This window comes from Magnolia sinica, chromosome 16 (assembly GCF_029962835.1).
Source record: "Magnolia sinica isolate HGM2019 chromosome 16, MsV1, whole genome shotgun sequence".
In the NCBI taxonomy this organism is placed as follows: domain Eukaryota; kingdom Viridiplantae; phylum Streptophyta; class Magnoliopsida; order Magnoliales; family Magnoliaceae; genus Magnolia; species Magnolia sinica.
Window position 1 is genome coordinate 23,507,473 of NC_080588.1, and position 23,892 is coordinate 23,531,364.

At 38.3% G+C, this 23,892-nt stretch overlaps 1 protein-coding gene across 3 annotated transcripts in view; it reads left to right on the plus strand.

Annotated features, from left to right (window-relative positions):
- The first annotated feature begins 9,164 nt into the window (after positions 1 to 9,164).
- The window catches only part of LOC131228534 (protein STRUBBELIG-RECEPTOR FAMILY 8), a 30,714-nt gene continuing 15,986 nt past the window's right edge, over positions 9,165 to 23,892 (plus strand). Inside the window, exons 1-10 of one of the 3 annotated variants that reach the window (XM_058224249.1) lie at positions 9,165 to 9,487; positions 10,866 to 10,998; positions 11,329 to 11,400; positions 11,517 to 11,582; positions 11,771 to 11,842; positions 11,963 to 12,034; positions 19,980 to 20,051; positions 20,153 to 20,218; positions 20,302 to 20,367; positions 20,461 to 20,789. In XM_058224249.1, coding sequence (XP_058080232.1) covers positions 9,385 to 9,487; positions 10,866 to 10,998; positions 11,329 to 11,400; positions 11,517 to 11,582; positions 11,771 to 11,842; positions 11,963 to 12,034; positions 19,980 to 20,051; positions 20,153 to 20,218; positions 20,302 to 20,367; positions 20,461 to 20,789 — 1,051 coding nt within the window. In that variant the 5' untranslated portion in view covers positions 9,165 to 9,384. The remainder of the gene's footprint in view (positions 9,488 to 10,865; positions 10,999 to 11,328; positions 11,401 to 11,516; positions 11,583 to 11,770; positions 11,843 to 11,962; positions 12,035 to 19,979; positions 20,052 to 20,152; positions 20,219 to 20,301; positions 20,368 to 20,460; positions 20,790 to 23,892) is intronic. The other 2 variants (XM_058224250.1, XM_058224251.1) reach the window with 2 other exon arrangements.

Below are 23,892 nucleotides of genomic sequence, written 5' to 3' on the forward strand. Positions count from 1 at the left end.
CCACTCTTAGAAGTGGAAAGGAAATAGACAAGACTACCCTGATGAAGGCCGACACACTAAGATTTAGATAAATCCAAGGATGATGATGGACCGAGCCCTATTCCACGTGATAAAGAGCCTGTGCAAGAGTATAAGCTGGTGACTCCATTCCCCCAATGTCTTGTCTTATCGAAATACCCATCAGAGCATCATTACATCTTGGAAAATTTTCAACAAGTTAAAATCAACATTCCCTTGTTGGACGTGATTAAGCAAATTCCCTCATATGCCAAGTTTCGTAAGAATATTTGCACAGTTAAACGAAAATTAAATGTGCAAAATAAAGCCTTTTTACGGAACAAGCGAGTGTGACTATCAAGTAAAATGCTCCCCCAAAATATAAAGTCCCGGGTAGCCCTATGATCTTATATATCATAGGAAAATTCTGAATTGAACAAGTCTTGCTAGACTTGTGGACAAGTGTTAACCTCATACTCTACTCAGTATACGAGCAATTGGGGATTGGTGAATTAAAACCCACCAAGACAACCTTACAACTCATTGACTAATCTATTCATATACCGAGGGAGGTAGTTGAGGATGCGTTAATCCAGGTTGATAAGTTCTACTATCCAGTAGACTTTATTATCCTAGACACACAGTCGGTCATAAACATTAGCACTCAAATTCCTATCATCTTAGGACACCCATTTCTGGCCACTTTAAATGCTATAATCAATTGCCGAAATGGAGTGATGAAGTTATCCTTTAGGAACATAACATTGGAAGAGAACGGGTTTAATCTCTACAAACAACCAGAGGATGTAGATGAGATCCACGAGGTAAATATGATTGACACACTCGTACCCCTTTGAAGCTTGTATTGCTCACTTTTATGGATTCTGACGATCACATAATATTGGATATTATAAGTGCTTTACTAAATTTTGAGTTGGTATATGAAACTAATTGATAGAGACTAAGCTTTGAAAAATTGCCCCTAGCAGACTCAAAGCCTCTACCATCTAGCCTCAAGCCACCGAAACTTGACCTAAAACTACCAGCAAGAGGATTAGAGAAATGGGAGATCACAAAGATGAGAAATGAGATTGTCATGGTGGGAGAAAGTAATGCATGGAATGACTTCAACTTATAATTCTAATTAGGTTTGTAGAAATTAAGAAAATAAGTCCTAATGCATGTATAATTACTTAAGATTATAATTATAATTGAGTGTTCCAAACGCCTTATAAGTGTAACGCATTATGTTAAAATGCATTATTTTTATAATCTATATGTAGGTCCATAATGAGCTATTCAAACGGCCCCAAATGTGTTGAGACCAGGTTGGCCTTGACCATACTTTTAAACAAAGACTTGTCCAAACTCGTTCCGACCCAAGTCTAGTCATAAGTTGCCTGAGTTGGGGTGAATGTGTTGAATCAAATCAATTTTGAATGGTTCCCAATCGAATAAGTAGCATCCAACTCTTTGATCTATAGCTTTGGCCCAACCTAAATCCACCCTTGTCAGGAATTCTTTTTCTCGCGTGTATTTTTTCTTTTCCCAAGTGTTGCTTGGCATGTAAGTGAAACTTTCATCCAAAAGAACAGCATTCACATATTATTATATTATTAGTAACTTTTTTACTTAAAATGAACTTAAACCAAGATAAGCTACTTGGGCATAAGTAGCTTATCTTAAGTGACTTACAATCCAAACGCCCCTTGAATGTCTGCTTTGCTGGCCTCAACGTAGATGGGTCAGAACCATTGGTTGATTTTTACTAGCCATTCTCATACAAGATGGTTGATTGATTTGGACTCTTATTATATGGGTAGAGTTGGGCATCGGACCGAGTCGAATCGGATTGGATCCAACTCGACTCGGTCCGAGTTCTGCATGGCCTGACCTGAACTCGGACCGATCCAGGACCGAGTCCGGGTCATCTGACCCGATCCGATCCTAACACATGCTGCCCTGGACCGATCCGAGTCTGACTCGGTCAGGAAAACCGAGTTGGATCGGATTGGGCCAGGTTCGGATCAGTTGTTTTCCTTCTGTACGAAAACTTCTGTGGCGTACAAATAGGTTTTAATGGTCATTCATCACTGTTTTTAGTGGAATGGTTCACCTGATATTTGAATCTTCTTGAATTTTGGTATCTTGTCCTAAAATGATATGGAAAAAAAGATGGACAGTGTTGATATACAACAAATACATCAATTTGGGCCCCACGCAGTTACGGTAACACTGGTTTCTATACAACAAATACAAATACAACAAATGCACCTTTGTTTATATACTGGTTTTATTGCCATTTCCTTTAGGTAACACAACAATACAGACTTGTACTATTATCTTACCATAAGAAGAATACAAAAGGCGTATCTATCAATAGGGGGGTGTCAATGTCAAATCCCATAAAGAACTAGCAAAAATAATTCAAAGACAAATCAAAGAAAAAAAAATGAAAAAAAGAACAGGAAAAATAATACCATGGCCTGTCCAAGACCCAAAACATCCCATCTCTCTGGAGCAACGGAAGCCTTCATCGTCTCTTCTTCTTCTTCCTCATCTTCATCTTCTCCACTCTAGATTCCTTCACCCGGCTCCTCGCCTCCAAAACTGCAAACCCTCGAAATCCCATCTCTTCTCGTCTCAAATACCCTAGAAACCCTCTCCTCTTTCTTTCTCCACAAAGCACACATCTTCTCCTTTTTGCTCCAGCGAAGAAGCCTGTTTGTTCTCCGGTGACTTGTCTTCGAAGGAGGACAAGGTGGGAATGGAGAGGAATTGCTGACCGTAGAACGAGAATTCGAGATAAGAGGGAAGCAAGTCCTGAGCTGGCCACAAGGGAAAGTCGGTAAGAAAAAAGAGGGTTAGAAAAGTTAGGGTAAAAAAAATAAAAAATATATTTTATACTACCCGCCCGCCGTTCGGTCCAAGTCTGTTCGGTTCAGGTCGGGTCCATTCGGTTCGGGTATCCGGGTCAGATCGGTCCGGACAAAGGTCTATCCGGACCCGACCCGAAAAAAGATCGGATCTAGAAATCCCAACCCAATCAGGCCCGATCTTGGCCGTCGGTTCTGTTTGGAACGGGCCGGATTGGGTCGGATCGGGTCACAAATGCACACCTCTATATATGGGTTAGGTGTCTGGAGGTTTACTTGAATATATCCCGACCTTTTATAATACTGTATGTTGGGATTTTAGCTATTGAATTTGGATTGTTTTCATCGATCCTAATTGTTTATGTGATATGACTCCTCTTGAATGGAAGCACCCATTAAAACTCATAATCCTTTGATCACAGAGGGCATGATAGCCTTCCATATTTAAGTCTAAAAGGCTAAATTATCAAGGAGTTTTTAAATTATATCAAGTGAGATTGATTGTATAAATGGTTTGATAAATAGATTCAACAGCTAAAGTCCTGTTGTATCCTATTGTAATTTTAATTTGCAGGAGTGCATCTACAGGCCACGTGGACGTATGCTATTTAGATGTTGATGTACCCATTGAGAATGAGATGCTTAACTTGCACATAGTAAACACGGATGCTCTATAATAACATGGATCCAAAGCATACACAACCGGTAGCAGATTGCTCTAGAATAGCATGGATTCAAAGCATACACAACTGGCAGCAGATTGCTTGGTGGACATTATGGGATTTGCTTGGGCTACGTGTAGTTCTCAGAGATGGGCTATACAACACATATTTGAAAGTTGTTCTGTTGATTATATATTGGACCACATCATCTCTAATAGTGGCATGTAGCCCAATTAAATCCAGACATGGATTGCAGTAACTCAACTGTAGCATATGGTGTAAACTCCATGGGGCCTAATAATGTATGTCTTATCCACACTGTTCATCTATTTTACCCGTTCATTTTAGGGCATAAGTCCAAAATTGAAGCATACCCAAAGTTCAAGTGGACCACACCATAGGAAACAATGGGTATGATGAAGTCCACCATTAAAACCTCCGTATGGCCCACAATGATGTTTAAGCTGTCGCTTACTTGTTCATAAGGTCACACAGCCAATGATGAAGGGAAAACACAAATATCAGCTTGATGCAAAACTTCTCTAGCCCCCAAAAAGTTTCCACCCGTTGCCCTTCAAATTTCACTATTACTTGTCGTGTGGTCTACTTGAACTTTGAGTATGCTTTAATGTTATGATTATGCTATAAAATGTGCTGGTAAAAGGGATGGACATCGTGGATAACATACACACATCACAGTGGGTCTCAAAGAGTTTATCAGCGGCGCTCGGTGTACATCAAATTAGGAGCGGATTGCGTGTGACCCCAGGCAAATATCTTTGTGCCTAGGGCTGTGTGGGGCTGATAGAGATTTCCTTTGCAACTCTACTATATCTATTTGTTTTGAAAGACTAATAGAATATGATTCTAAATATAAGGTCCATTCATAACTCATGTGGGCCACACCAACAGTTGAAACCGATCCATGATGTTTATATGCCATCGAAACTATTCATAGAATTATTACCACTAAGATAAATTGTAGGAACAAATATCATCCTGACACGGAACTTTTGTCACTGCCATGCATTCAATCCCCACCGTTTTGCGTGGAATGGTCCACATGAAGTTTTGGATCTGCCTGATTTTTAGAATCATGTCCTCTTGTGGTCTTTCAAAACGGATGAACAAAGTGGATATCACCGGGCAATCGGTTTCACACATAACAACGTTCACCTACGAATGATGTACCTCCGTCCAAACTGCTGCAATAGTGGCCTCTCTATCGACATGGGGAGTAAACCCAATTTATCAGATTAATAGGACTGTCCTAAACTCCAGATTGCCGTTGACTGCCTTGTTATTTAAACCAATACATTTTGAGGAGGAGTTACGATCACATCTTTTTCGGTATGACTTTAGTGTTGTAAGCTATCTATAATATCTCACGTGATTCTGAGGACTATACGTTTGTTTTTTCGCTGGGGTACATTTTTGCAAAACCGCACGAGTATACAGGGCTGCTCCCCATCAAAATTTAGACATAGAAAATGGGTATGAAATCCAATCAATCCATCAGGAGGGTCCCATTATTTGGATACTTCCGATAAAGAATCAGGTCTGTAGGATGAATGGGTGTAGGTCTTAGAAATTTAGCTGAAGTTTTCTAAGCCATTGATTGCCTCGAGAGGCCCACTGTAAGGTATGTGTTATATCCACCTCGTCCATCCATTTCGCTAGCTCATTTTAGAACATGGGTCTAAAAATGAGCTAAATCTAAACCTAAAATAGACCGCACCACGGTTAACAGTTAGGATGAAGAAGGCCAGCGTTGAAACGGAAGCGGACTGCCTCCCACCCTGCCCGGTCGAATTACCGTCCGGGCAGAGCTCTGTGGGGGCTACTGTGATGCAAATGTCTTATCCACGCTGTCCATCCATATTTACAGATCATTATACAGTTTGAATTCAAAATTGAAGCAGAAATAAGGATTAAGTGGGCCACAAAGTGGGGATTGAAGGACCACCATTAAAAACTTCTTGGGAACTGCAGAAGTTTAGGATCAAGATGATATTTGTGTTTTCACTTCATCCAGGTCTACACGACCTTATGAATAGGTTGGATGGTAAAAAAAAACATCACAGTGGCCCTTAGACAGGTTTCAATGGTGGGTGTCATTATCATCACTGTTTCCCTTGATGTGATCCACCAGAGATCTGGACCTGCTTCATTTTTTGGATCATGCCATAAAATGATCTGCTAATAGGTATGGACGGTGTGGATAAGACTCTTACACCATGGTCGGCCTTACAGAGCCCTGTCTGGACGGATTCCCTGCTGGTAGGACGCAATCCGCTTCCCATTTCAACTGCTGATTGCGTCCTACCTATGTGGACCCTACCGTGATGTAAGTGGTTTATTCACACCGTTTATTTATTTTCTCAGATCATTTTAACATATAATCCTAAAAATGAGGCAAGTACTTAGTTCTAATGGACCACAGGAAAGGAAGCTGTAGTGATAATGACACCCACTGTTGAAATCTTTCTAAGGGCCACTGTGATATTTTTTTTACTATCCAACCTATTCATAATGTCATGTAGATGTCGATGAAGTGAAAACACTGATATCAAGTTGATCCGAAACTTCTCCGGCTCCCAAAAAGTTTTAACGGTGGACGTTCCCACTTTGTGGTCCACTTAAGCCTTGCACCTGCCCCATTTTTAGAATGATCCGATAAAAGAGATGGAAGGCATGGATAAAGCACTTATATCATGGTGGGTCAACTTTAATTCAAAAATACCTATACATGGTATATTTATGAGGGTTTGAATTTAATTACTAAATCAACTTTAAGATCCCCAATTAGTGAGATATATAATTTTTGACACTATGGTTGTGATAAGCCCGCTAAAATATATGATTTGCCTAAAAATGATGAAATTCCAAGTCTTAGATGGACCGCAAGCACAAGATCATGTCTGAGTGACTAACCAACGATTTTTAATCATTGATTAATATGAATAATGTTTGGACGATGCTGGACAATATTTGGACGGTGTTGATCTATATGAACAATGTTTGGACAGTGCTAGTCATTGTTAGTGGGCCATGTGCCTAGTAGAATGATAGTGTACAGTGACATACATTTATACCTACAACTATTGAAATGATTTTAGGTGTAATTCAAGCTCTTATCTTAGATTACAAACCCCCTCAAAGATTACAAACCCCTCAAAGAGGGGATTGGGAACTCCCTGGATTGGCAATCCCCAATTGCTTTATGCTGCCAAACAACCAAAGGGATTTGAAACCCCTCTAATCCCCTTCAATCCACTTTGTGGTCCACTTAAGCCTTGCACCTGCCCCATTTTTAGAATGATCCGATAAAAGAGATGGAAGGCATGGATAAAGCACTTATATCATGGTGGGTCCCACAGAGCCCTGCCCGGACGGATTACCGTTGGGGCGGGGTAGGACGCAATCCGTGTCCCGTTGAAACCTACCTACAGCGACCATTGTGATGATTCTATACCGTTGAACCTGTATATAAGTGATTTGGTTGAAGGGAAGCACAAATAAAAGCTCGATTCAAAACTTGTGTGGTCCCGGAAGTTTTCAATGTGGGCATTTAATTGGCGGGATTTCCTGTGATGTGGACCCACTTAGAGTATCGGATCTGCCTCATGTACGGATGGGCGAGGGTGGCCCAACGAAGCTCCGGCTGCATGAATTCCCCAATTGTCCATCTCCATAGATGAGAATATAATCATCGTTGGATCTGTCCAGTGAAATGGAGGAATGCCTGGTGACCCCATCCAGTCACATCCCAGCATTTTGGGTCACCAGATAGGAAGTGGATTGGCTGGTGTACCGCACATCAGCGATATATCAGGTGTGAAGACGAGCGTTGCAGCTCCTCGAGCTCGAGTTGTACGAACGGTTCAACGGAGATCAAAGTTACATGTCCCCGAAATGAAGTCTTTATTATATCCACACCGTTTATCCATTTTTTGAAATAATTTTTTAGTATGATATCAAAAATGATTCATATACAAAGCTTAACTAAACCACATCAGGAATAACAGTAGGGAGAATGATTCTCCCTGTTAAAACATTCGCAGGCCCACGTAGCATTTATTTTCCATCCATTCTGTTCATAAATTTACACAGACCTGGATGAAAATGAAAAAATAATATTATAATGATTCAAAACTTCTGTAACTCCGAAAGGGTTTCACCAGTAGACGTTCAATCCCCTACATCTCTTTGCAGTGTGGTCTCTGATCTGTCTTATTTTTCGGTTCAAGGCCCGAACATAATAAGGCCCGGATGCGACTTGATTTGATTGGGCCAGCCCAATGTTAAGTTAGCTGAGCAGGTACTCGACCTTAGTACCTACAACCTATTCAAAACCCGCCTGGCTGAGGCCTTACCATGTTGGCCTCACCTAACACGTTCCCATCAGATGGGCGGATGGAAGGATTGAATATTGCACCTATGGCTCCCGCTGGCGCATGTGGGTGAAGCGGATTGCGTACTAACTCATTACGCTAAGCGTGGTAAGTAAACTCTGTGAGGTCCACCGTGATATGCATATGTTATCTACTCCGTCTATCCATTTTAATAGATAATTTGATGGCTGGAACCAAAAAATGAAATATATCCAAATCTCAAATGGACCTCACCATGGGAAACAGTGTGAATTGAAATTCTACCTGTTCAAAATTTCTTTGGGCTTATAGAAGTTTTGGATCAAGCTGATATTTGTGTTTTCCCTTCATCCATACCTTTGTGATCTTATGAATAGGTTGGATGACCAGTAGACATCACTTTCGGCCCTAGCAAGGTTTTAATTGTGGAAGTCATTATTCCAACCGTTTCCTTTAGTGTGGTCCACTTGAGCTTTTGGCATACTTATATTTTGGACTCAACCACCAAAATGATCTTTAATAACAGATGAACGGCGTGGATAACCCACATACATTCATAGTAGGCCCAACTGAGTTTACTCGGTACGAGACGGAGTACCTCAGTACGCAATCCCATTTCATGTGGGTGCGTGCCGGGAGATGGTAGGCGAGGGACGCGTGTGGGCATTGCAAGTTGACTTGGATTTGGTACTGCCCATCTGTGCCAACTTAGGTACTGAAAAGCTTTAAGGGCTCACCATGATTAATGTATCTTATCCAAGCTGTTCATCTATTTTTCAGCTCATTTTAGGACATGGCAAAAAAAAAAAAAAAAAAAAGTAGAAATAAATTTAATTCTCGAGTAGACCACACCATAGGAAATAGTAGTGATTGAACAATCACCATTAAAAACTTCTTAAGGCCGACGGTACTGTTTATTTTCCATCCTAACCTGTTTACTAGGTCACACCGGCCTGGGTGATTTTATCTAAAACTTTTTTAGCCCCGGTAAGTTTTTAACTGTGGGCGTTCAATCACCACTGTTTCCAGTGGTGTGGTCCACCTTAGTTAGAGATCTCCTCATTTTTAGATTGATATGAACTGGAAATATGGATAGACGGAGTGGATAAAACGCATCCATTATGGTGGGCCGTAGCTTTTCCAAAACCGAGGTCGGTACTAGGAGGGGTTACTACAAATCCAAGTCCATTGCAAGTGGACCGAAGAAGAAGAAGAAAAAAAAGAAAAAAAAATTAAAGACAGAACAGAACGGTCTTCTCGTGTTACCTGCTCACTTGAAAATCACCAACCCCACACCTTCTCTTTTATTGCCACTCTGTCTTCTGCCTTTACTGCTTCCTTCTGTCTTCCTTTGCCGACACTCCCACCCTTCGAATCTCTCTCTCTTTCTCCTTCTCATTTTCCTTGCGTAAGACAGAGACGTCAGAAGATCCGAGCTCGTCCGAAAACAAGGAAAACGACCTCGGGTCCGGCCAAATGAACTCTAATTCATCTTCCGCATTCCATTTCATGGCAGCTGCCTTTCTTTTCCAACTTCTTCTTCCGCTACCGATTCATGCTGCTACTGATCCCTCTGATGGTAATCTTTCTTTCTCCTTTTGCTATCAGATCATTCCTTTGTTATACTGCTGCCATTGCCATTTTTATTTGGGAGTTCGTTTTGTAAATAGTGTTGGATCGTGGTCTTTGGTGCCTGGAAGATCTGATTGCCAAACTCTGAGGCCGATTCCCCAAAACCGGCCTGGTTGTGTGATCTTGACCATCTGATGTCAACTGTTGGATATGGATGATTGCCAATTTTTTCTTTTCTTTTCTTTTGATTGTGAGGACGTCTTTCCCCAATGGGTGATCTGCATTGACGAGCATGAATGCACCGCGCACAGATGATGAGTCACCGCCATTTGAAAAAAAAAAATGTTGGCGAACTGTCTGTGTTTTCCTTTTTCTCTAAGTGAATGAATTGGCATTTTTGTAAAATTAAATGCCATAGAGCTTGCTGATTTCTGTGTAGAATGGCACCTCATGATATATCATTTTAGGAAAGACTTTCGAGATGATGGATGATGGAACTAGGAATAGCTTCTATTTAGTAAGAAAATATGCCAGAAGTAGCTTGAAAGTATGCTTCGAAAGGGAAAGAGTTTGAGACTTAAGGTTTCTCTCAAAGTGCGGGAATTCAGTAGTAGCCTATCAAAATTCAGAACATTTAAAGTGCGTTTCACTTTCAAAATAGAAGGCATTCTACACTTTAGAATAGCTTCTATTTAGTAAGAAAATATGCCAGAAGTAGCTTCTGGTGGTGTTACCAAACCCAGATGTAGAGTCTGGAAAGAAGTCTGCAATAAACTGCATTTTCTCGTTGGACAACAGCTTTCTTGTCTAAATGGATCGTAAGGTGTAAGGTATCCGATGATGCTGAACTGAATCAAATGGATGCTTTTGGCTAGCCCAGTAACTGTGGAGGCATACCCACATTTTAGTTATCTTTGCTGTTCCCACTAATGTACTGGCTATGCTCCAAAGTTGCTCTCCTTGGACAATGCTAACCTACCAACTGGTGGCCTGCAAATGGATGGTTTAGCCAACTGTTGGCATTCATGGAAAGAAATGTCTACCGAGGTCAATGGGAAATATTTTTGGGGCATGATAGGTCCTACCAGTACCAGATGAATGGCCAGATCATTAGAAATGTGGGCTCCCTCAGGATCCCATTTAATTTGGTCAAGCATCATGTATTCTTCCAAGTCCTGGTTGGTTAACCCTTTCACAGTTGTGATCATGTCTTGAAATATTATAATTATTCACTGTATTTTCTGTGCCCATGTGGATTAAGAAAATCATGTGGAACTGAGCTTTCAACCGAACAGTCGTTACTGTAATACAATTCTGTGCAGCTGGGATCATCCCAAGTTCCTTCTAGTCTTCAGGCACTGAAGTTATCATCTTCTAATTTTCAGTTCAGGCCCTTGAGGTAATCTTCAGCTCGCTGAACAATCCTCTTCAACTATCTGGATGGAGATCGACTGGTGGTGATCCATGTGGTGAATCATGGAAGGGAATCTCCTGTGCAGGGCCAGCTGTCATAGCCATGTGCGTGTCTCCTTTTTTGATGTTCTGTTGTCTTTCAACATTTTAGTTATTTTTAAATATCTGGTCACTACAATGCAGCTATCTTGTTGGGTCAAACCAAAAAAAAAAAAAAAAAAAGGAAAAAAAAAAAAGAAAGAAAAGAAAAAAGATTTAAAAAAAGAAAAAAAAAAGAAAAAGAAAAGAGAAGAGAAGAGAAGGGCTAACTTATTGTTATGATACCAAAAAGAAAAGAAGAAGAAGAAGAAGAAGAAGATATCCAGCCGCTTTTCATTATATAAAAAAGCAAAACCTGCCCTTAAGCTAACATTACATTTTTTGCTACTGAAACAGTCAGGTTTCTGGGCTTGGTCTCAATGGAACCATGGGATACCTCCTTTCAAACCTCTTTTCCTTGAGAACTCTGTGAGGAAATTCATTCTCTTCCCCTTCCACAGATAAATACAATAACATTTCGCTATTTCTTATTTGTTTTATTTTATTTATTTATTTATTTATTATTATTTTTTATTTTTGGTTAGGGATCTTAGCAACAACAATATACATGACACGATCCCGTATCAGTTACCACCAAATCTTACATACCTGTAATGTTTCTATTCTATGATGTTGTTTCTTTGCCTCATAATCCCTTGGCATTTCATCATCATCCCAGCTATTGTGATCAGCTTTCTGGATCCTGTTTCCCCAATTGCAAAATTTGAAACAAGAACTCTCATTTGGGACTCCTTATTTTCCATTTATTGAAGTGCTCTCTCTCTCTTCAACAATGCAGAAATCTTGCAAGCAACAATTTCAGTGGAAATCTTCCTTACTCCATTTCCAATATGGTTGCCCTCAATTACTTGTGAGTTGCTTGTCTTGAATGCTGTAGCAGTGTCTTTATTTGTTTATTTATTTATTTTATTAAGGGAATGTTGATGGTTTTGCCGCCCTACACCATTTTTTAACAGCAAGAACCTTGCAGGAATGCCAGCCACAATTCACTCTCCATGTCGGTTGGAGATGTGTTTACAGATCTCGAGCATCTTTCCATCTTGTAAGCTTGTCAAGCTCCAAACTTGTTTTGTTTCAGACCAGTGTTTCAAATACCTTACAGTTTGTAGTGTGTAGCTTACACTATGTAGCGTAGCTTAGCATTGACGCGTTGTAGCCAATGTTTGAAATATCGGTATCGCGTTATGTATCGCATTCTTGGGATATGGATACATATCAGTTATCGCATGGGATATATCAGTTGTATCGCATAATGTACCGATGTTGTTGGAAACATTGGGAAATTGGTCGAATTTTTCAATGAAACTTCAGTGATTGTTAAAAAAAGACATCAATACACACTTATAAATCAAAATATTTAAAAATAACGAGTACACAAAATGGGTTTTCTTTATATGGAGTCCTAATCTATGCGTTGTCGAACTGAATTGATGCAAGTATATTCAAAGTCTATTCATATAATTTATAAATGTAAGAAAAATATGTGGAAACACAAGCAATACATTAAAAAACGAAAGAAGAATTACTAAATTAGGTTACATACATGTTTGAATTTATGTTTGGACACTAAGATTGCAACCGATTTGTGAGAAATTGAGAAATTTTGTTTTTTTTCAATTTTCATCAACTTGGCTCATCTCCTCCAAATCTCGAAATCGAAGCTCCAAATCTAAGATTTTTCATACAAAACATGAAAAAATCATGGATTTATAACAATTTGACACTGATTTAACATGATTTACAGAAAAAAAGAATTGAAAATTGAAAATGCTCACTGGATCAAACATGTGAGATATATCGCACTACTTGTGCATTTCGTATCGTACAGGTGGGATACAAGATATATCGTGGGATATATCAGCCGATATCATCGATATTTAAAACACTGGTTGTAGCTCACAAAAAATAGCTTAAGTTCTGTGTCGCTTACGCTACAAGCTAAGTTGCACACACTCCACGCTACATAGCCTGTGCTACACTCTACATGGCTTAAAATAAGAGTGAATTTTCACTAAAACATTAAAATCAATTCATGTTTTGAACGATTTGTAACATTTTTCTACTTTCAATAAAAATAGTTATTTTTTCAATGATTTTAGCAAAATAATATAAATTACTGTACTAAATCAGTTTGCTCTTTCTTTATTTTTGTGCTTAATTGTTGTCCTATTTTCTACTAGTTTAGGTTATGTTTGGTTGCACCAAATATCATCAGTTATTTGGTGCAACCAAGTGCAAATTTCATTAAAAAATTGGAAGTAGTGTGTAGCTTATGCTACACACTTATAGCTTACGCATCACGCTTTAGAGGGGTGAACGCTATGTTACATGCAATTTGCTATTTAAAACACTTTCAGACATCAAACAAACCAATGCTCTGCTTGGGATTTTGGGTGCCTTGCCATTGCCATTGTAACTATTAATCAGATTGAAATTACAAAATGGTAGATATCACCCTAAATTTGTAGTATGTTTAGCTAGTTGACTGTAAGATCTTCTGTTCTATTTAATTTATCCATTTTCGAGAAAGTGGCAATACTATCTCTTCCATGGGGCAATGCTACGCAACATGGATGCCATTTTTCAAATTGTACCATGTTAATATGTGTTTGTGTCCATGCTTGGGACACTCCTGGACCTGATACATGGAATTCTCATGTCAAGATGTAATTTTGTCAGTTTAATCATTTTATCTTGGTTGTTAACTTTCACCATGTTGTTGTCTTAACCTTCATCAACACTCATTTGTGAAGGCGCTTCTAGGTTCTATCTGTCTATTAGAATGGCCACCTCTTGGATTGGCCACTACCCAAAACCCAGATTGAGTTTGATGGTCCAACTATGCAAAAAATCACCTACATTTTACTTTAAATGGATGGGTGATTTGATTTTAGTAACAAGATTGTTTTACCATCCGATTAGTGAACATTACCAGTGAGTTTTTCATGGCTTGGATCATCCAATCAATTGAGGTATTACAAACTGCTTGCATCTATGAGCTCCTTTGCTAGTTAGTTCGGCAAAGGTACTTCACCTACATAGTGTTAGTGTTTTGTTTCCTAGAAAGCCAGTGCACTTTATTGAACTTTGTTTATGTTCTATGGAATGAATTTTATTTTGTCTCATTAATTGTGTGGACCTATTACCTACATGTGAATATGTTTGTCAGAAAGGGTTACTTTTGTTTGTCCTTGGGGAGCACGAGAGCGGAAATAACGGCTATCGTAGCCAAGGGGGAGTTTTGGGCCATGGTTCACCTCAAGTTCCCCTAAACATCCATGAGCACTTTAGCTAGTTTGGGCTACCCTTGATCATGTTTTGTGGTCATCCCATGGGATGGAAACCAATGACAAGTTGGGATGGACAATCTCAACCATCAAGCATCTTGAGTCGTTGCCCTTACCCACATGGGAGTGTGTACATTATGTTTGTGGGTTTTTCTGTTTAGGCCTGATTGGACACTTACATTGGAGGATAGGATCGAATCTCTATTTTATAAGGCCCATCATGTCCAAACTAGATTGACTTGATCATATGCTAGCTTTGGCTAATCCTTAGGCATGGTTGTCTCGGGACTTTATGGTCCTAGTGTTATGTGCTTTGGCTCACTCAACGAGGTTACAGTAGTGATTGACTTGCGGGTGTAGTCAGCATGGTATTCCATAACAGTAACGATCGCTATAACAGCCACTACCATTACCATTACGATATGGGCCATAACAACTCCCATAAGGTTGTGACAACCTTTTTTTTTTTTTTTTTTTTGAAAAAAAAAATTAAAATGAAAAAACTTGTATTGGCCCTATCACGGACTATTATGGGGCTGTTACGGTCGTTATAGGTCAGATTTTCTGTAATGACCATTATGACCCCTTAAACGGGTAATGGTTGCCATGTTCCCGTTATGTAGTGGCTGTTACGGCCTGTGTTCGAATTGTCTCCGATATTATCTTTATCTTCAGCTCAGCGATACCGAAAACACTGGTAGCGATACCGGTAACACTGGTAGTATCAGAAATTCTATGTATTAGCAATGTATTGTTAAATATCGCCAACGTTTCAGTATCACTAATGTAATCGTCAGTATTTTCAACTATGTAAATTCTAGGTGTCGTTTGTATTGCCAATGTATTGCCGATTTTTTCAACTATGTAAATTCTAGGTAATGCTTGTATCGTAAGTGCATCGACGATATTTCAATAAGATTGCCAAAGTATTGATATCATCAAAATTTTATTTTTTAGAAAAACATTTATTTCATTTTTTTTTCATGGGAACATGATTGTATGTAGTGTTCAATTTCTCATTGATAATATTGATAATATCTCGATATTATCGATATTGCAACATGCACAATATTGAGACCACAATCTTTCGTTTCCTTTCCAATTGTTGATGATTTCTTGATGAAATATCATGTGTTGTTGATATTTTACAATATTGATGGATGTTTAGATGAAAGGCTGGCTGATTAAATAGGTCGGATGAGATGGTTGCACTGATTTCTTACAACAACACATGCTTTTAAAGCCCCATTAAATGACAAGTTGTTATGTATGCATTTTTTTTTTTTTTTAAAAATTTCTAAATATGCAAATATGTACATTTTAACATCTCCTAAAGTTTTACTGAAAATTCCACTGTTTTCCTCACGTTTCCCCACATTTCTGGTAATTAGCGAATTATCAACGATATCGATATTGTTTCTGTATCCCTAGCGAGCGAAACTTGTAGCGATACCAATAATTCAAACACTGGTTACGGCACACCTTGGTAGTCGGGCACATGTATTAGGATGTGGTTAAAGCCTACATGCTCTAATATGGGATTCACTTGTTTACCCGGACACATTGTGGACTGATTTTGATGTTTGGACTGTACGTTAGGTGTTTTATAGCTGGTCAGTGCATTTGAATGTTTTCAAAAGGTTTACTAATCAACGTTAACTGTTGAATTTCTTGTTTAACCGTTAAAACGTTTTGACAATGCTTGATGGGACATCCAATAGTTGAGATTTGTTGATCTACCTCTTAGGCTTACATGAGATTTATGGGCTAAGACTAGTGGCCACCGAGCGTGGAAGGATTTGGTCAATTTGGGTGCTTGGATGGGCAAGATTACAGACTTCTAATGATTTAGAGCATTTCGGAGCTTGTAGGAGTGAGGAGCACCATGTGTGGTATAACACTCAAGGTGGGCCATAATGGTCATTACATAACAGTAATTGTGGCAACCATTACGTGTTATGAGGTCGTAACAGTTTTAATCGAAGAATGATCAGTAATGGCCATTATGGGGCCAATATAGTTTTTTTTTCTTTTTTTTTTTTAAATTTTAAAGAAGAAGATCTGAACGGCCGTTACGGTTCATTTTGTGATGGTAACGGCGATGGCCATTACCATTACGAAATACCATAGTAACACTTTGGAGTCTTAGTTCCTCCTTATAAATAGGTCCTATCCCCAAGGGGATTGCCATAAATATCCTTCAAAGAAAAAGAGGATTCCTAATAAACCTGGTATGTCCAAGCCCCCTTTGATGTCCAAGCTATGGAGAGAGAGAGAGAGAGAGAGAGAGAGAGAGAGAGAGAGGAGAAAAAATATGACAAGAAGGAAGAAAAGAGGGAGAATACTCTCTCCTCTCCTCTTCCATATGTTTCACATGTGGTCCACTAGTGGACGACTCTTATCTTCTTCGGTCTATATCCTATAGTGTGGATTAGAAGTGGAGAGGCCTCGAACTTTGGAGGATCACCATCATACTTCTTTGACAATCAAGGGACATGAACTTCAGGTAAATCTTGATCTTTGGTTTGTTTAGTTTTGATTTTGATTCCATCAACATGGGGATCCATTATGTGATATGGAGTTTTTCATAATCTTTATGCTTCCATGTCTTTTGAAAACAACCAATAAAAGTGGTCTCAGAGCTGTCCCATTGTAGATGTTAATTTTTTCCATTTTCTGATCGTTCTGATGTGTATCCATTTAGGCTTCCATCCTTATAGATTGAAGGGTTTTCCCTTCAGAACTTGTTTCAAATTTGGGCCCAAATGGACATATAGATTGGGAGATCCAGTAGATTCAATTTACCGTATTGCTAACAAAGGAAATTGAAGTGATGGTTAATTATAACACATGGAGGCAAGTTTTGTGGATTCCTTCATTTGTGGATGAGGTGGCATGGTGAATTATGTGTTCTCATGGAATTAGATAATTTGATGACTTGTACCATCCTTAACAGATTGAAGCAAATTTGAGCCCAAATGGATATATAGATTTGGAGATCCAGTAGATTCAATTTATTGTATTGCTAATAGAGGAAATTGAAGTGATGGTTAATTATAGCACATGGAGGCAAGTTTTGTGGATGATGTGGCATGGTGAATTATGTGTTCTCATGGAATTAGATTATTCGATGACTTTGATTTTATTATTTATTTAAGAATTACATGTGTTAGATAGATGCAAAAGAATCATTTGTCAGGACCATTTTCTACATCCATCGAGTTGTAATTTTATTTTTTTTTCTTTTGGATCTTGATGTATTTAGCATTATAGATGGCTTGGATTAGCTGGGATTTCTATGTATTTGGTTAGATCAAGATCTATTATTTCAAGCAATTTATGGAAGATCTAAGTGATTATGACTCATTATCAAAGGAGAAAGCTATAGAACCCACATGCTAAAGAAGGAGAAAGAAGATGCTTGGCTTGACTCTTGATGTGGGGCCCACCCCCATTCGTGTGGACGCCCACATTGGGCATTTGGATGCCTAACGAAGAGGGACGTACGACATGGTGTGTTGTAATGATTGTTACAGGGCCGTATAGGCCAATACGTAATGGTAATGGCAGTGTTGTCATGTGCGACCGCATATGCGCATATGCGATCATGGCACATATGCGATCGCATATGTGGCATATGCGAAAATATCCACATATGCGAAAATATGCGATCACATTTGCAATGTGTGCGATTGCATACAACATATGTGATCACATACAACATATGCGATCACATATTGGCTATGGCACATTAAATTATTTTATTTTTTGCAAAAAAAAAAAAAAAAAAAACATTTTGCCTATAAAAAGAATTCCAAATCTCCTCCGTTTGCAATATTCTCACTTCAAAACTCTCTTAATCTCTTCTTTTCTTACATTTCTTAATTACAAGTGGTCTTAATCTCCCTCCCTCCCTCTTGTATTTCCTACTTCCAAGTGATCTCTCTTTCTCTCTCTCCCCCCTACATTGCGTCTCTTGAAAGTTGGAAGATCAAGATTTAAGCACTTTTAAGTTTCAAGGAAGATAGCTTGTTGATTTTCTACAATAATAAATAAATAGCTTGTTGATTTTGTTGTTACTTCTTGTTAGCTATATTGTTGAATGTCGATGACTTGATGTTTAATTGATTTTTTCTCTCTCAAATGTAATTTAAATATGTAAAATTAGTTATTTATTAACTTAGAAAAGTTCCCCTTAATTTCTTTTTTTTTCTTTTCTTTTCTTTTTTTATTTCACATTTTTTTTTTTTGAAAATTTCCCTATATATATTTTCGGAAAAAAAATTAAAAAAATACGCGGTCGCATATGCGATCGCACATGATCGCATATGCGATTCGACAACATTGGGTAATTGGTGCCAATCGTTACGTATTATGGGGCTGCAATGGCTGTTAAAAAAAAAGACCCATTATGGGGCTAATACAGGGGTTTTTTCTTTCAGCTTTTTTGTTTTTATTTTTTAATAATGGCCCTGTAACGGTCCGTTACGGGGCTGATACAGCTTTCCTCTTTCAGGTTTTTTTCAAGAATAAAAAAGATCGTAATGGTTTCTAATGTAACAGAAATGGTGGTAGCCGATACTGCCACCATTACCATTACAGCACACCTCCCCCCCTCCCCCACGCGATGGCTTTTCTACTTCCATCTGTTGTTAATCAACCATGGAACTTTTCTAATTTGTGCTTATTTAGGATATTTTCTAAATTAAAAAGTGTACCATGCTTGTGAACACGAGCCATAATCTAGACCTTCATGGGTGTGTGTGTCCCATGTCTAGCCATGCCAAGGCAGCAGGAGTATGATCATATGCTACACCAACTATTATGATGAGCACCCAAGTGGTTGGCCTTATGGATCATGCAGAATTTGGTATAGAGAGAGCAATTTTAGTATCTTTAGACTGTAGTGTTTGTTTCTTTTTTGGGTTATTCCCTTTTCTTTTTCATTATAATAGGAGAATTTGGCAAGGAATATGGGAGAAATAAGGTGTAAGATCTCTCTCTCTCTCTCTCTCTCTCTGTCTCTCTCTCTTGTTCGAGTCCATTGTAGCGGAGAATGAAAGAAGAGGGAGAGAGAGGAAATGGAAAAGATCTGAGACAAAAAGAGAGTGCTGTTGACCATCTCCTTTGACAATGTTATTTGGATCCCATTAACCTGAAAATTTACAATATGGTGTGGTATACTGCAGGAATACATAATATGGTGTGACACAAGTGCATTCTCTCCTCTTTTGTTTTTGTTTTTGTTTTTGATTTTTGTTTTGTTTTTTTTTTTTTCGAGGGGTACAAGTGCATTCTCTTACTCACCCCCCCCCCCATCCAAAAAAAAAACCAAAAAAAAAAAGTGTAATTCTTCTTTATACCCTTTGGTGTGATGCCTTAGGGGTTCCTTGTGGAGCAATTCCACATAGTTATCTTAAACCCTACTTTCTTTTATTTCCAATTTCCTTGCTGTTATTGAATTGATTGGAGATTTATTGGAGGATATACTTGAATTTTGAGCTTTACTGTTAAATATATGGGACTCTACATCTCTAGTTCAATCTCATCTTCATGATCCATCAGGTTCCTGTGACAAATTTTGTTGTCTTATTACATGAAAAAGCAAACTGCTCTTAGCAACTTCCCTTTTTTTGTTCGCTTTTGGTTCAGAGGATTTTAATGTTTTGTCTAGAATATGATGATTGTGAGCCATGGCAGGGATCTGTCTTTCAACAACTTGTCCGGTGACCTTCCAAATTCTTTTAGCTCCTTGTCAAACCTTTCTACTCTGTAAGTGGACTGAGAATGTAAGATTCTTAGCAATTTGGGTGCATATTTTTCTGCACTATTTTTTAAAGTGTTATGATTTGGAAGGATGAAATTTGTGGCAGCTATTTGCAAAGCAATCAGTTGACTGGTCCAGTTAATGTACTTGCCAATCTGCCTATAGATGATCTGTAAGCATTTCATTTTCTCATGTTAGGATTTTAAACTTTGGCTGACTGTACCCTAACACTTCTTTTTTCCCCCTTCCCAACAGAAATATTGCAAATAACCATTTCACTGGGTGGATTCCAAAGGAATTTAATTTGATCCCAAATCTTCAGTAAGCTGTTAACATGGCCCATTGCTGTTATTCCTCTTTTTGTTTTGTTCTACACTATGCATTCTTTCTAACTTTGCTCTTAGAGTTACTCAGATTGGGGGGAAATTCCTTCGACAATGGCCCTGCTCCTCCTCCTCCACCATATACCCCGCCTCCTCCAAATCGATCCCATAATAATCGTAACCATAGCGGCATACCCACAAATACACCTCGGGGATCGAATGGCGAAGCCTTCCGTCCAGATCGTCATGATAGCAAGAAAAGTCTGACAACAGGAGCTATAGTTGGCATTGTTGTGGGTTCTGTTTTGGCTGTATGTGCATTACTTGCTCTTTTCTTTTGCTTTTGGAAATATTCCAAGGTTAAAGATGAGAAGGAAGATAAAACACAAGGTTCTTTGGGATCTCTTCCAGTCGGGACAGGTAGTTATTGCTTATTCTGAAGCCTCTTTTAAAATCCTAATTCTTTTCCATTGAGAGAAATGACTTCTTCTTTGTTTTTTTTTTTTTGGTCCGGATCTTAAGTTCTCATGTTAGGTTGTTAGTTTCCTCTAAAAATTGTTTCTCTGCAAATGTTGGATTCTGACAAACATTTTACACAAGCATTATGAGCTAGAGATTCGAAGGAAAGACGGAACAGTGTTTTCCTTTGACTTTGTTTAGTTGATAGATCAAGTAGTCCTCTCTGAACTTGATGATAGATCATAGATTGAAGAATGTTTTCTGGTACTATTGATCGCTTCATCAGCAAAGGCAGTTAGGCACCACTGACAGTTCACTATGCCCTATTACTCTTATTTTTCTTGTAAATGGTTGCACCTTGGTGGTGGTTGGTTTTGCCTAAAATGTATCTTGATTTAATCATTTTAAGGATCGTTAAAAAAATAAAAAATCATTGAACTTATTTCTCTGGAATTTTCCTTGTGTCAAAGTGCAAGTACAGGCTCGTTATGTCAGTCTCGTTCCAGTAGAGTTATATTGGTTATGCAATAATTATTCTCGTTTATGGTACTCTGAAACTGTTGGGTATGAAACTATTTTGTGTTAGAAAATATATTGATCCTGGTGGAACATTTGGGTTCTGTGCCGAAATTCTGCCAATTGAAAAATATAGACATTTGTATGTATAGAATTAGGAATTAGCGAGTTCACTAATTGGCACCTGCTTGATATTGGAAATTTATTACTTTTCCAGTTTGGTTGTTCCTTATTGAAATCATGGTTTAGCAGTTATACTGTTTGGATTGGCTTAACAGATTTGTATTGTGTGAGAAAAAGTAAAATAAAATATTTCATGTTCTTTAAGAATAACTTGATTGGATGATCCAGAACATACAATCAATGGCCATCAACTGTCTAAATCAGTAATAATACAGAAGTCCAATCATGGATCTGAATTGTCCATTGTGTGGGACCCAACTTTGATTGCACATCCATCTCGATGATCATTTTGATTTCACAATCATAACCATCGGATCACAGCACCCACCATAACGTACGGTTCTGATTGAATATCTGAAAAATGAGTCAAATAACCAATCTGGACCATGCAGCATGTTGGTCCCACTTTAGATTGCCCATATCTTTTGATAATCACCTGTGATCAATGATCCTAAGTGTCCAACTGGCAGCTAGTGGAATGGACAGTCCATATCAATTAGAATTGAGTGATCAAGAATGGTTCATCCTCCTTGTGAGCCCCACTTAGGAATGCCCTATCTCTTAAGAATAATTGCAATCAGACAATCTTTACTGTCTGCTCAATTGTCAATAAAATGGGCAGACAAATCAATTATGGCAAACTGTTCCAATGGGGGACATGGACTGCTCTTTTCATGCCCCCAACTTGAATTGTCAGTCTGTCAAGAATCACTTTGATTAGATAATCCTAACATCCGATTGATGTACAATAAAGTGGACGCTCCAGATCAATTGTAATGGAAATGGTCCAATGATCAATTTTGAGGGGACAGTCCTAACCCCACCTTGGATTTGCAAATACCTCTTGACAGTCACTTTAAGTGGACAGTCCTAACCATCATTTCAATGAGAAGTAAAATGCATGGTCTGGATTGAGCATGGTAAGAAAACAAACCAACGACCTTGACAAGCCATTGCTGTGAATGCCACCTCAGATCTCTAATCTCTCTCATGGATTACTTTGATATGATGATCCTAACCATCTGATTGATGATGAGTAACAACACTATCCAAAGAGAATGGTTCCAATTTTAATATGGACCATCCATCGTATGGGCCCCACGGATTTGTGTATGTTTCAACTACTACTTTGATCAAATGATCCTAGTAATTTGATAAATGGTTAATAAAATGACTGATCCATATGGATTATATAGAAAGATTTAATCATCAGTTTAGATTGTCCACACTGTGAGACCCACTTTTGATTTGCCCCTGTTTCCTCAGAATCATTTCGTTTGGATGATCTTACAAATGATTAAGAAAATTCACGAACTTAGGAAAAGTGGAATGCCCTACCCCGTACCCCGTCCCTCTCCCTTTTCATAGACCCTGAACTGAAGACAATCCGAATGCATCTTTAATGAAGATCCCCCAAGTATTAAATTGATTTCAAATCAATGTTAATTAATTTTAAATCAATCTATAATTTATTTAAGATAATTACAATCCTACCTACAAAGATTTGGCCTAAAATAACAAAAATAAATCTAGTGCCCCCTAAACTTTTCAATCATATTTTCTAAAAATGGTAAATGTGATCTTTGACATGTAGGCCCCAAATCTTGCAACAAACGGCCCAAAATAATCACTTGATGGGCCTTACTCTAGGATGGGCTTTCATCACTTCCCCACCTTTATGGAGATGTTAGCAAAGTCCCCAAGCCTTTTAAATGACACGTAGGACGCCCAATAATCAATCGAGGGGGTCCATTCAATAGTACCATTGGGAGTAGTGTTTTAAATCGCATGTAGCGTATTGCGTAGTGTTCAACCCTTGATAGTGAGTAGCATAAGCTAGACAATACTTTTATTTTTCAATTAAAATATTAAGAAAAATATGATAAATAGTAAGAATAAACATAAAAAATAGCAAATAAATTATAATAATAAAAAAAGGCTTCATTTTTTCACAGCTATCATCACATGGTACACTACATAATACACACCATTGGAAAGACAAAAACCATTCATGGCCATTGAAAAACACTACTGGAGAGTGGTGGTTCACATGATGAATTGGACAGGTTAGACTCCATGCCATACACCACAGAGGGCGGCACGCAACAAATGGTTGTAGAATAACCTTATTCTACAATGTTGCATAGAACCAGTCTCGCAAAAATTGGAAAAAAAAAAAAGGAAAATAAAATCAAAATGCACCCTAAAACAATATTAAATCAATCAAAATAAAATAAAAGTTATTAAATGAGATAAAGAGTAAGAGAAATACCTGTATTTAGCTGTAAATCAATCCAAAAAACTCAATTCTTTAGCTCCACAACTATACAAACTTCAAATGGGAAATCTCGAACTTCTCCTTTGT